The sequence below is a fragment of the Quercus lobata genome, chromosome 12 (assembly GCF_001633185.2).
Source record: "Quercus lobata isolate SW786 chromosome 12, ValleyOak3.0 Primary Assembly, whole genome shotgun sequence".
NCBI lineage: Eukaryota > Viridiplantae > Streptophyta > Magnoliopsida > Fagales > Fagaceae > Quercus > Quercus lobata.
Genome location: NC_044915.1, coordinates 40,799,267 through 40,812,708, shown reverse-complemented (window position 1 = coordinate 40,812,708; position 13,442 = coordinate 40,799,267). Strand labels below are relative to the sequence as shown.

Below are 13,442 nucleotides of genomic sequence, written 5' to 3'. Positions count from 1 at the left end.
GGTGCGGGGCAAACTACCTTACCCCATCCCCACCTCTTGGGGCCCCGCCCCGCCCCTAATACAATTTTATATATATAAATAAAAATTTTGCTACAATAATATAAATCACAACAAAGCAAAATGTTTTAAAATCCAAGCATTTAAATAAACCAAGTATTTAAATAGTCTAATACGTAACAACATAATTCAAAACTGCCTAATAGCAAGTGTGGGGCCGAACATATAATGAATCACATCTAGCTTCAAACTGCCTAATACATAATGAAATCCATGTGTGCTCGAACCTACTGCCTACTAGAAGCATGAAACAATGTGCCAATTTTTTTTTTTTGAAACAATTGGAATATGATAAGAAACAAACCTACTGCCTACTGGAAGCACTACGTGACCAACCTTTTTTCCTTCCAACTGTGCTTCTTCAATAGTTATAAACAAAAATACCAATTTTCGATAGAAAAAAAGAACCAAAATTTAAATTGAAAAAAACTAATTTAAGAAACACTAAAACAAAAGGAAGATAGTGAATGAGATGAACCTAAAAAGCAACGTCTTGGACTTAGAGTGGAGTCTGGCTTGAAACTTGAAAAACACGTATAGACTATAGAGAAAAGGGATGGGTCAGAGGGCAGCAATAGCAGTAGGGTTTTAGAATAAAAAATATTTTATCTCATGTTTTGTACTATTGTGTTTCACTTTAAATATTAGTGATTTAGGGTTTACTAAATTTACAATTATAGTTCTTATTAGTATGGGGTGGGGCGGGGATAAAAATATTAAACACATCCCCGCCCCGGGGTGTGGGGACAAAATATTGCCCCATCCCCGCCTCACCACCTTTGCGGGGCCGGAAAAACCCGCACGGGGTAGGGTGGGGTGGGGCGAATCAAAGCGGGACGGGGCAAAATTGCCATCCCTCCCCAAAAGGTTCTCCGTTTTTGTTTTTGTGAAAATGGTGTGAAAGCTAAGGAAATATAAGATCGCTTTTTTGAAGGAATAGATTCGATTTCGGATGGAGTCTCGCATGGCTAATGATTCAATCATGGAGCAAATTGGTCACGAAACTTTCGGAGCTGCCATTTTCGTCCACTGATCTCCATGGCCAACGATTTCTCTCTTAAACCCTCTCTGCTTTCTCTGATATACATTGAGCCCATGACCTCAAGCTTCGCCTCCTTCCCCCCTCACTCTTCATTCTAAACCAAATCCATACCCACGGTGGAAACATTTGTTTTGTGTTTATTGTGATCTGTGAGCTCTCTCTCTCTAAGCTTAAAATGCTGAAATTTGTACACGTGGATGGGAGTGTGTTTTAGGAGAGAGAGGAGTGTTTGATCTGTTTTGGGTTTTATTTTTGATAAAAAATGTGTTAGAGTAACGTTTGAAAGGGAGGTGGATTACAGAGTAGTAACGGAGGGAAACACAAGTGGGTAAAGTGTTAAAAATGAAACCATGGGTAGGGTAAGTTAAATTCAGGCTAAACCACAGGTGGGTAATCTGTAATTATCCATTTTTATTTAGAACACATTAACCATCAAACTTGAAAATTATGCATTCAAATAAAGAGTTTTGCTTCCTTTTTTTTTTCTAGTACTTTTTAAATTAGGATTTCATTTTGTTTTAATGAGAAACTGTCACATCACCCACTAATTAAATAAAAAGGTAGAGATTAAAACTCACTATCACTTTTTATTGTATATTTATTTAAAATAACAGGAAATGTCCATTTAAAAAATTATTAGGGGAAAACCAAATCCTCAAATAAATTCTTTTAAGTCAATGTCTCCAAGAGTAATATTAATAACAATGAATAAAGAAGTATAAGTGCTTCACAAGTATAAGTGCTTGTGAAGTGTGGGGGGCAAGAGTCGGAGTTCAAGTTTATAGGAAAGAACTTCACATGCATATACACTTAAATTAGGCTAAAGTAAAATTTTATCTTGTTAAAAAAAAAAAAAAAAAAAAAAAAAAAAAAAAAAAAAAAAAAACCAACAACAACAATGAATAAATAAGTTAATGACAGCAATCCTGATAGGTCGGTTGACCGTTTAACTAACTACTAATAAAATATGTTAAGAAGACGTGTACCTTGAAAGCGACCCGGAATAATTTGCATACTTCTCCAAGAAATAAATAAAAGTTAGAAGGAATAACTTTCTAGAAACTTTGAAATTTCTAATTAGCGTAGAAGTTTTCTTTGTAGAATGGCGTTGTAGATGAGAAGATGCTACAACCCACCTAATGCGCCAAAGTCAAACTATTGTTCTTCCTAACTTGCTCCCTCCTTTTCAATGGAATTTGATGAATGTTGTAGAACAATATTAATGTTTTTTTTTTTATTTTTTTTTATTTTTTTTATATATCTTATGAAAGATTGTTCATAATATAACTATTAAAGAGGAAGATTCATACCAAACATTTGTTTTCTTAAAAAAGGAGAATTCAGTTTTATTAACTTTCATTTCAACCTTAAAATTTTGGAATATATTATATCTTAAACTTTCAAAATGTTACTTATGGGGGTGACATTTACAAAACGAACCAAGGAGCCCATACCGATGCATATGTTGGCCCAGTTCAAGGAAGAACTCCTCCTCAGCCAAGTAAGGCCAAGGACAAAGTCACAAAGGGAACGGCCTGCCATCTAGAGTAACACTCCGGACCATTCCATGGAATAGGATAAGTACCAAAATAGAAAAGGACAAAGGAAGACATAGAAATATCTAAGAGAAAGCTGCTACTATTGAACTGAACAGAACCATACTTTTCAGCCTTTACAACCACTTCCAACGACTTTGGGGAGGGGCTGATGAGACAAGTATCAGCACTATCAATCCAATTTTACACGTGGACGGTGGAAATAGGAGAGAGATAGTATAAAATAGAGGAGAAGGGGAGAACAAGAGGGGGGGAAGAGAGATATTAAGAATCAACCTCCTCAAATAAAATCCGAGGACATCTCTCCCCAGTAAACCAATGTTATCTTTCTTTCTTTATCATTAAGACATGTTAGTCAGTCGTCTGATTCACTAAAATCCAACTTCCCAACCCATTTCTCTACAAATTTATTGTATTGGGTTCATTGGATCAAGACTCCATACAATTTGGGCTTGGACCCCAAAAATTGTGACCCTACATTACTGTAGGGATGAAAGACCTAGATAAGGATATTGGCCGTGGGCTGCACCTAAGAACTTCAAAGAGCCCGAGGACAGAGGGGAAGCCTAAAGTTCGACCACCCATCAAGTACTGGGCAATGGATAACCGTGCTTTGGAGGATAAGATTCGGAGAGAAGTGAGTCAACATAGAATTAAAAAAAATCTGGGAAGAGAGCTGCTACCACCGCATTGAATGCTCTGCACCTAACCAATTAGCCGCATTAATGTGGAGGTGATACCTGAACAGTGACTTCTAACCTCACAACTACCCACAAAGACTTCAAGAATGTGCTGATGGGACAAAAATCAAGGAGATTAGTAATCTGATATACACGTGGATGGCTAAGATGAAAGAAGAAAAGGGGATATAAAAGGAGGAGGATTCCATTATAAGGGGGATCACTAGAAAACTATAAAAGAAATTACTGTGTAGCCAAGAATTTGAATATTTATATAAGTTTGAGAGAAATATATGAGAACATACCATTCTCGAACCTGATCGATGAGTATTTTTCTTTACAAACTGTTTGTCTTATTCATTCTTACACCAACTAGCCTACTGTAATCTATACTTTAACTCATTGAACGTTCATTAACAAGCCCACTCTCAAACAAATTTATTATTTTGGGCTCATTGGGTCACTGTCCAAATCTCTTGGGCTGTGGATCAAAACGTGTCCTTACAATTACATTCAAATTTACTTGAAGACAAAGTTTTTTGTTTTGTTTTGTTTTTTTTTTTTTAAATAAAGTTGCTATCTAGTCAATCTGCAATTGTAATTTTTCTATGGTTGTAAACCATCTAATTTATTACGCAGTATAGTTGGAGGATCTTCCTTCAACTTTTGGCGATACCTTAATAATTGATATAATATCTTGAATTATTTGAATAAAATTTATAATATTTCACTACAAAACAGTTATGTATAAATTTCAAATTTCAAAATAAATTTAATCTAAGCTAGTTGGTCACATGATGTTTAATGAGAGTTAACAAAATTTGTGACGTAAGATTTAAATGAACTGTATTTTAAAAAATAGAGGTTTAAATGAAGCATTTTCGAAGTTTACGGCTCAAATGAAAGTGGTATGCAATCTCAACCCAACTATAAGTAATTTTAGCATTTTGAGAATTAATTTTGATAATTTTAAATTTTTTGAAATATAATTTAAATATAGTATGTGAATAATAATAATAATTTATTAGAAAAGTTTAAATAGTTGAAACTCAAAATTTTTACAAGTATAAAACATGTAAGCGCCAGCCTTAGGTTAAGTTAGTTTTTAAACATATAGGATAGGGGTAGTTTCTTTAGGAATTTTTTTTTTCCCCAAAATCAATTGATTAAATTGAGTTGAAAATTTCTAAACCTCATATCCGATTGGTTAAAAATCCTTCCAATCAAACCCAACAAATACACATTCCTACCAATACTATTTTAGTAAAAAATCCCAAGGAGTGCAAAGATGGTTAAAAAAAGCAAACATTGAACAACAAAAAGACTCGAAGATGTTTGGTTGGTTGAGATGATTTTGGGGAGGATAGAAAAAGAAAGAGAGAAAAGTAAGAGAAAAAATGATTAAGAGGAGAGGAGAGAGAGAAAATTGGTGGGGCCAAGTACTTTCTTCTAAAGCTCACCAAAATGTAATCTCCCCAAATTAGGGAGAAAATAGAGAGAAATAAATAGTTGCATTCAAATTGTTGAACCATCTCTTCTCTTACAGTTGGACCTTGTTGTTGTTGTTGTTGGTTTTTTTTTTTTTCTTTTTTTTAAGTTTGATATTTTTTCTGGATGTGTGATATAATTTGTGGGTTCTTATTTGGTTTTGCTCTTCTTCTTCCCTCTTTTTTTTTTTTTTTTTTTTTTTTTTTTTTTTTTTTAAGGTTTAACTAGACGTGATTAAATTTTTTTTTTTCTTTTTTCCTAGATATGATTTTTATTTTTTAATAAGTTTTGATTGTTTGTCAGTTTTTGTAATAAAGAACATAAGAGTAAATTTGTTCAAATATATTTTTTTAATCACTTCACTTTTTAATTTACTAATTTCTGTTGTCTCACTTTTTCACCTCCCACCAAACAAAAAAATCTAGGCCGTAAGGTTAAGGAAAGGAAAGTTCGTAAAACGAATCCCGGTAATTGCGTTTGCGTGTCAACAATAGTCCCTTTCCAGAACCCATGAAAAAGAAAGATAAAACAAAGATGTTTTTTTCTTTTTTTAAAAGAAAAATCAAACAAAGATGTGTTACGTATGTATAAAAACGAAAAGTCCAAACGACGGTATGGACAGTATGGTCTATAGACTAATGTGAAGCCGTAAATGACTTCAAAATCAAAGGGCGGTCGTCAACTAAACTGAAATCTGAATATCCGGTCCCATTCGAAGTACATGTTTATTTTTCACACCAAACAGAACCTATAAAAATACCAGCTCTTAGTACCAAACCACGAGTCTAATAATACAATTTTATATATATAAAAAAGTTCTAAGCAGCTCTGTATTTTTTGTTTTAGCTCCAATGGCTTCGATAGAGTTGGAAGAGACTCCATCGGAGACTGTACGGAAAGTGGAAGTAAGCGGAGGAGGAGGATCGAAGACGAGCGAGAAGAGTAAGAAGAAGAAGAAGAAGAAGACGAAGAAGGAGAAGGACAAAAACGGTGCGTATCGTTATTATATATCGAAGCTAGGATTTGGATGTGTGAGGCTGAGAACAGAGTATGATAAGGAAGGCAATTTTGACATGGAAGTTGTTGATGGAGATGGACAGCGTCGCAATCCTACTCACCTTGTTATAATGGTTAACGGTCTGATTGGCAGGTAAAATCTCTCAAACCATTTATTTGCATTTGCATTTGCATTTGACTCTTATTTTTGAGTCAATATAATAATTATAATGTGATTCATTGAGACATACTTGAGAGCAAATTTGAATGATTCATATTGTGGTGGTTTAGCTAATGAATTTTGTTAATTGTATATCTTATTATATTTGGTAAGAAAGAGTTAAAAGTTGATTGACCGAAAATTACAATTAAAAAGGAATTGTTAATTAAGGACGAAACAGAAATTATGAATTCGGATAAAATAGAACGGAGAAAAAGAATGTATATGACCGACCCTGGCTAAGGCTTCATTGTTGTTATTGTATAACCTGTCCTCAGTTTTTTTTTTTTTTGGTGGGGGGGGGGGGGTGGTGGGGACTTTTTATGTTGTGTCATTAGAGCATGCAGAATAATTAAATTATCGGAACTGTAATGTGCTTTGGTTATACTTTTATTTTTATTGTTTTTTCAAATTTTATATCTATGCAGTGCTGAAAATTGGAGATATGCTGCAAAGCAGTTTTTGAAGAAGTATCCTGAAGATGTTATAGCTCACTGTGAGTTTCATAATCCTTTCATCTCATTTGTCTTGGATTATCGATGAATGTGTGATAAAATTATTTTCATTAGTGAATAGTGATGTTCATGGTTATGAGTTCATTAGCTTAAAGTGAATAGTAGTTGGAACCATCACTTGGCTGATTTAATCCATCACCTGTGTTTTAGTGACTTACACACCATTATATGTGTGTGTGAGTGTGTGTTCCTTGAGTAGATTCCCAAATTCAGTATTTTGTGGCTTTTACATATTTGAAGATTATCTGTTTTTATGCCCGCTTTAATTCTATGTTACACACGACTTAGTCCATCTAATCTGGTGTTTCATTTCCAGGTTGATGACCTTAAGCCAAACAAATTTGTGTTTAAAAAAACGACAAATGAAAAAAGTTTTCAAGTTATAACGAGAATGAAGGGCAAGAACTTTGAGGGAATTAAGTATCTAATCATAACTGTATGGTACATGGAGGACCATCCATATTAAGACGCTTATGCTGGAATTATCTTATTTACTAGGCATGTCTGGATATTTTATCTTTAGTCTGTCGGTGATGGTCACTTGTCTGTCTTCTCTCATTGGAAGTAGTTTCTCCTCTGTTTCGGGTTGACTTTCATAACAACATGTTAATAGAATTTAAACTGGGGATAGCTCATTACACTTCTCAATTACGTTTTTGAGGACTTAGTAATTTTCTGTCTTTGGTGGGCTTCAATAAATATGAAGGCACTCATATATGTCGATTGGCTATTGTCTGACTGCCTAGTTTGATGTTCTTTCCTTCCATTATAAAATGAATTGAGTATGCTTAACATTGAATGCAGGCAGTGAATGCAATCCTTCAAAGTTGACATTCGATGGTGTTGATAATATGGGAGATAGATTAGCAGAAGAGGTGCGTTATGGTTTGGCTATTCAGACAACCAACTTTCTTTGTTCCCTTATTGTAACTGAGATTGCTCTTTACTAATTTTCTGTCAGAACCAAATCTTGGTGTGTAATGCGGTTTCCTCTGTTTCTTTGTAGTTCAGATGTGTATGTCCAACATCTTTTATGTTTGAAAGCACTACCTTGAATATGAAGTTGCTGCACCAATCTAAGGATTTAAATTGAACACTGTTTGTTTATTTTTGTTTTTGTTTTTTCCAGGTTATATCAGTTATAAAACGTCACCCAGGAGTTCAGAAGATTTCATTTGTAGGTCATTCATTGGGTGGCCTGGTAACAAGGTATGTGATTGCCAAGCTTTATGGACGAGATGTCAGGAGGGAATTTGCACAGGAAAATGGAGAGTGTAGGAGTGATGGATCTAAGAATCCATGCCCAGAGGAGAAATTCAAAGGCAAAATTGCTGGACTGGAGCCGATGAATTTTATAACCTTTGCAACACCTCACCTTGGTTCAAGAGGGCATAAACAGGTGATTCATGACGCTCATTCTCAGTTGTATTATTACTATGAAGATTTCATTTTAGATATCAGATGTTTTCTCTTTGGTCCCATGATATCTAAAATATGCTAATTCTTATGAGATGTTTTTTATTTATTTAAAATACCTGGCTCTTGAGAGGGTTTTCCTTTCAGCAACATATATTGAACTTCAAATGAACTAATTGGAACAGTTTTTGTTGTTTCTTACTTTGGAATTTATTTTCAATTGTGAGGGCAGACTATTATCTTGATTTTTAGAGATAGGTATTGTCATATTGATGATGAAAAAGGCATTTGATAATGCAGCAAACTAATAATTGTTTCATGTCTACTGTGCTTACATTATATGTATGGCTCCATGTCAATAAAGTTTCTGGATCTTGGTGGATTTTATTTTCAGGTTCCTGTGTTTTGTGGCTTTTATACCATGGAAAAAGTAGCATCCCGGGCATCTTGGTTGCTTGGTAGAACTGGAAAACATCTATTTTTAGCTGATAAAGATAATGGAAAACCTCCCCTTCTTCTTCGGATGGCTAATGATTGTGAAGATCTTAAATTTATGTGAGTTCTTGTGCAACATGAGTGTCTACTATCAGCACAAATGATTTCAACAAGTCATCAAATGTCATCTTGTCTCTGCAGATCTGCTTTGCAGTCCTTCAAGCGTCGTGTCACCTATGCAAATATACGATATGACCGTATCCTTCTATTTTTTATTAATCCTTTCTACTTCGTTGTACACCTTATTGTTCAAGTAAAATCATTGGAAGTCAGATCTCTAGATGTTCAAATCTGAAATTCAAGGTGTTAGTGGATTGGCCTCTCTTAATTGTTATTGTTATCACACTCTTGTGGTGTTTCTGTTAATTACTTGACACTTTCCATAGACCTTGTGGGATGGAGTACATCGTCTCTACGGCGACGAGATGAGCTACCAAAGGTAATTTTGAAAGTTTTTATGGAAGTTTAAATCATATTGAGTTACTCTGACTATTTTTCTCTATCAGCTTCGCCATCTTTCTAAAGATGACAAATACCGGCATATCGTAAATGTGGAGACAGCAGAAACTTCCAGTCGACAACAAGAAGTCCTCTCGGAGGCCAAAGCCAAGAACATTGACTTAGAAGGTGTGTTGATGTTTGTCCTTTTTAACTGGTTACCAAACTACTCTCACTATTGTAAACTAGATGAATGTGTGTGTGTGTTTTAAAATTGGATAATACTGGGCCTCTACAGTTACTTAAATTACCCACCTGACTATTATAAAATCTCAACTAATAATAAATATTATCCAAGAAGACCATGCAGATTTTGATAGATCTTTCTTGGTAGTGGGGCCAGGTGACTCAAAAAAAAGTTGTTAAACAGTGATTTGTAAGACTTGCTAATTGAAATTCTGGCCTTTCTGGGAAAGGTCGATGAAGATTGGTACAGCTTTTTACTAGCTTTTGATTCCAATTTTTCCTATTGTGTTGGGAAACTTAAAAGAAAGATAAGTGGTGTAACCAAGTAACAAATCTTCCAGTTGAAATAGGGTATGATGCAATGGTCTCCCTCAGTCCTTTTTTTTGGCACATCAAAGATAATTTTAATGCTGAGTACTTGGGAAGGTGGGTACATTTTGCTAGTTTTGTGCGAATGACCTTTTTTTTATACATTTTTATTAAAATTACTTGGAACTTTTGGTAATAGAATTTCCTTGGAGTAGTATTTTAAGTTTCTTGAAATTTTGGTAATAGATTTTTTCCTAGACTAAGCTACTTTAATAATTTGTGAGACACCTGAAACTTTGATAATTGAATTTTATCTAGAGCAAACTATCTTAATAACTAATGAGCCTTATGAAAAAAGCACAATGTACAATGTGTAACTTATATATTAGGTCACTTGGTGCACCAACTTTTATTGTGTGGTACATGATTTCAAATATCATCAAGTTTTTATTTGTCAAAAAAAATTGAAGGAAAAAGTGTGGTTCTCAATTTGCTATCAGCAGTGTGCTTTAGTATTTAATAGGAGAAAATTATATACTTCTTAGATAAAGTATAATTTTTTTGGCTTTTCCTGAATTTAAATTGTGATAATATGACATTGGCAACAATAATAGAACATACTTTATCTGGATTATATAAGTAATTGACACAATGGTTGTGGAGGTCACAAAACTATTTACTGCTATTATGATGAATTTTTTTTAGAGTAGCAAATATGTAGATGTTCTTCCAGATGTCATAACTGATGAAAGGTGGATGGAGGTTAAGTTTTAGGGCATGGGATATGAGCTGATGGATATTGGAAAATATTTTGTTGTTGGAAAGTGCTACTTTATCCATTTTGCTTCCGAAAATACATGTGTGATTTCACTCTCACGATTTTTTTACATATTCTGAGCTTTAGTATATTGATTGATTCTAAAACTTTTAACTTATTTTCACACAATTGTATCATTTTACAACATTTGTAGAGGAAATGTTAAGGGGTTTGACTAAAATGACTTGGGAACGGATTGACGTCAACTTCAGTGGAACTAAACAAAGATATCTTGCGCACAGTACCATTCAGGTGGGTTTTTACCTTCTCTTGAATGTCATCATGTAGAACATAAATTCCATTTTTGTGTTATCTGGGTTATGATCCAATTGGTTCCACTATCAGACAACAATTATCATTATTTTTTCACATTTTTAACTGATTACCAATGAAGTCTAGCTCAAATAAAATTTCTTCCCTCTGTAAAAACATGATATAGGGTCAGTTCATGGTTCCATGACTTATTAGGTGCATAAATTATGAATTGAGGAGGGGTGGGGAGAATTGATTCCATCCTGATGATTACCTATAATGAGCTGCTTCAAAGATCCTTTTTTTAAAAAAATTCTCTATCTTTCTTTCTGTTCAGGTGAATAGATACTGTATCAATTCTGCTGGGGCTGATGTGGTCCATCACATGATTGACAGTTTCTCTTATAATAGCTGCCAACTTGTTATTAATATTGTTCCTATCTGGGGTTATGGTCTTATAGGGAAGGGAGAAAGGATTTAGATGTTCCAGGTGATCTTGGCATGACTTGGAATTTCAAAAATCCGGAAGGGTTTAAAAGGGGTTAGACAGGCCATGTGAGGGAAATTTTAGGTATGATGTTGTAAGTTCCATTTACCATCACCGAGAGAGGATGTTATCCCAAAAGAGAAGCTGGTAAATATACACACGAATGTATAGTTTAAGTTAATACTGTGGCAGGGAAGAGAGAGAGGATGTAATCCCAAAAAAGAAGCTAGTAGCTACACACGTATGTAAACAGTTTAATAAGTTAATTCTGTTGTAGAAATATGTTTCTGAAACATAATAACAGATGAAGAGAAAGGATTAGTTCTCCCAAATTGTACGTTGTTATGTGCTTGCAGTTACATTCCATTTTACAATAAAGTTTTAGATTTTTTCTAAACAATTCAGTATTCTAAATTTCCTTTTTTTTTTTTTTTTTTTTTTTTTTTTTTTTTTTTTTTTTGACAATCCAGATACTCTGCATTTCTACGTTTCTGCTTTCCCTCATGTAGGTGTGGGTATGGATGTGGGGGAATTAACTTCAGTTAGCATGTGTAGATGTGAAAAACGCATTAATTAAGCACTTAAAACATTCAAAATATTTTTTTTTTTGCGGTATGACGTGATTGCTGTGTCTGTGTTGGGCTCCTATATTCGTTTCGTGACATAATAACAACACTAGCCATGGCTTTTTGTTAGACAACACAGTACTCAGTAGAGCCATGCATGGTGCAGAAATTGTTCTTTTTCTGCTTCTCTTTTCAAGCCTAAGCTAACCTGTCCACATTCCTCTATCACTACAGTGATGGAACAGGATATATACAGATTTTGATATACCTTCATAGGACCTTTAGAGCTTTGCCATATTCCAGCATAACTTTCTGAATCCATAATCTGACATTCTCATTGGGTAATATATAACCCATTAAAAAGCAAAATAAATAACACTATTCACCAAAATGCACAAAAAACACCCACATCCAATAAGCTAAAATGCAAAAAATTATTTTCATGTTGCTAGAGTGCTTATGCATATATTTGCATAAGCATTCTGGCAACATGCAAAAAAAATTTATGCCTCTTTTATTCTCTCTCTCTTCTCTTGTCTCACTCTCTCTCTCCTACTTTAACACTAGTTGCATAAATTACAAATTGAGGGGGAGGGGGGAAAAATTGATTCCATCCTGATGATTACCTTTAATAAGCTGGTTCAACGACCCTTTTTTTTTAATTCTCTTTCTTTCTGTTCAGGTGAAAAACTACTGTATCAATTTTGCTGGGGCTGATGTGGTACATCACATGATTGACAATATTCTCTTATAATAGCTGCTGACTTGTTATTATATGTATGCCTGGTTTGAGTTGCCGATTGCCCATTGGCTTAATGATGTTCTCCATCTGGGGTTATAGGGAAGGGAGAACGGATTTAGATGTTCCAAGTGATCTTGGCGTGACTTGTAAGTTCAAATCTCTGGAAGGGTTAAAAGGGGTTAGACAGGCTATGTGAGGGAAATTTTAGGTATGATATTGTGAGTTCTATTTACCCTTACAGAGAGAGGATATCATCCCTAAAGAGAAGCTAGTAGCTACACAGTACACACTGTAATAAGTTAAGTCTGTTGTAGAAATAATTTTCTGTAACAGTAACAGATGAGGGAGAAAGGATTTGTTCTCCCAAAATGTAGGTAGTTATGCACACGCAGTTACATCAATTTTACAATAAAGTTATAAAAAATTCTTAAACTGTTCAGTATTCTACATTTCTTTCTTTTTTTCTTTGATAATCCAGATACTCTACATTTCAGACATTTCTACATTTCTGCTTTCCCTCTTGTAGGTGTGGGTATGGATATGTGTGGGAAGTAATCCAAGTTAGTATGTGTACATGTGAAAACCGCATTGATTAAGCAATTGATACATTCAAAATGATTTTTTAGCAGTAAGACGTGATTGTTGTGTCTGTGTGTTGAGCTCCTATATTCGTTTCATGACATAACGGCAACCCTGGCCGTGGCTTTTTGTTATGCAACACAGTAGAGTCATGCGTGGTGCAGAAATTGTTATTTTCCTGCTTCTGTTGTCAAGCCTAAGCTAACCTGTCCGCATTCCTCTTATCACTGTAGTGAAGGCACGGGATGCATACAGATTTTGATATACCTTTATAGGACCTTGAGGGCTTTGCCATATTCTGGCATAACTTTCCGAGACCATAATCTGATTGCTTACTAATTGGCCGGACATGACATTAAAAATCATAGGCTATGGAAATTGGAATAACATGCCTGAAAGTTCACTCTCTCGGTGTTAAATCTTAGATGACATATAAATCATTTGGAAGGGGAATGATGATTTCACCAACTTTGGATCAAGGTTAGGAAGTTTTGAGCGATTGAATTTGGTACTTGGTGAATGTAATGCTAGTGGCTTTTTT

The 13,442-nt window shown here is 34.5% G+C and overlaps 1 protein-coding gene across 3 annotated transcripts; it reads left to right on the top strand.

Annotated features, from left to right (window-relative positions):
* The first annotated feature begins 5,505 nt into the window (after positions 1–5,505).
* On the top strand, positions 5,506–12,974 carry LOC115971244 (putative lipase ROG1). 3 transcript variants are annotated; one of them, XM_031091030.1, is made up of 10 exons: positions 5,506–5,973; positions 6,468–6,535; positions 7,359–7,429; positions 7,684–7,953; positions 8,365–8,525; positions 8,607–8,662; positions 8,852–8,904; positions 8,972–9,092; positions 10,430–10,527; positions 10,865–11,385. In XM_031091030.1, exons 1-10 carry the CDS (start codon positions 5,675–5,677, stop codon positions 11,006–11,008), a joined length of 1,341 nt encoding a protein of 446 aa, XP_030946890.1. In that variant the 5' UTR covers positions 5,506–5,674; the 3' UTR covers positions 11,009–11,385. The 3 variants fall into 3 exon arrangements, with proteins under 3 accessions (XP_030946890.1, XP_030946892.1, XP_030946891.1); XM_031091032.1 differs by lacking the exon at positions 10,865–11,385 and adding an exon at positions 11,485–12,248 and having other exon boundaries at positions 5,507–5,973; XM_031091031.1 differs by lacking the exon at positions 10,865–11,385 and adding an exon at positions 12,263–12,974 and having other exon boundaries at positions 5,509–5,973.
* The last annotated feature ends 468 nt before the right edge of the window (positions 12,975–13,442 follow it).

What these genes read in the sequence shown, in the direction of transcription:
- LOC115971244 (XM_031091030.1), top strand. Translation starts at nt 5,675, where the DNA reads ATGGCTTCGATAGAGTTGGAAGAGACTCCATCGGAGACTGTACGGAAA. An exon ending in GTTAACGGTCTGATTGGCAG is followed by an intron (nt 5,974 to 6,467) that starts GTAAAATCTCTC and finishes ATATCTATGCAG; the next exon opens with TGCTGAAAATTGGAGATATG. An exon ending in TTGCGCACAGTACCATTCAG is followed by an intron (nt 10,528 to 10,864) that starts GTGGGTTTTTAC and finishes CTTTCTGTTCAG; the next exon opens with GTGAATAGATACTGTATCAA.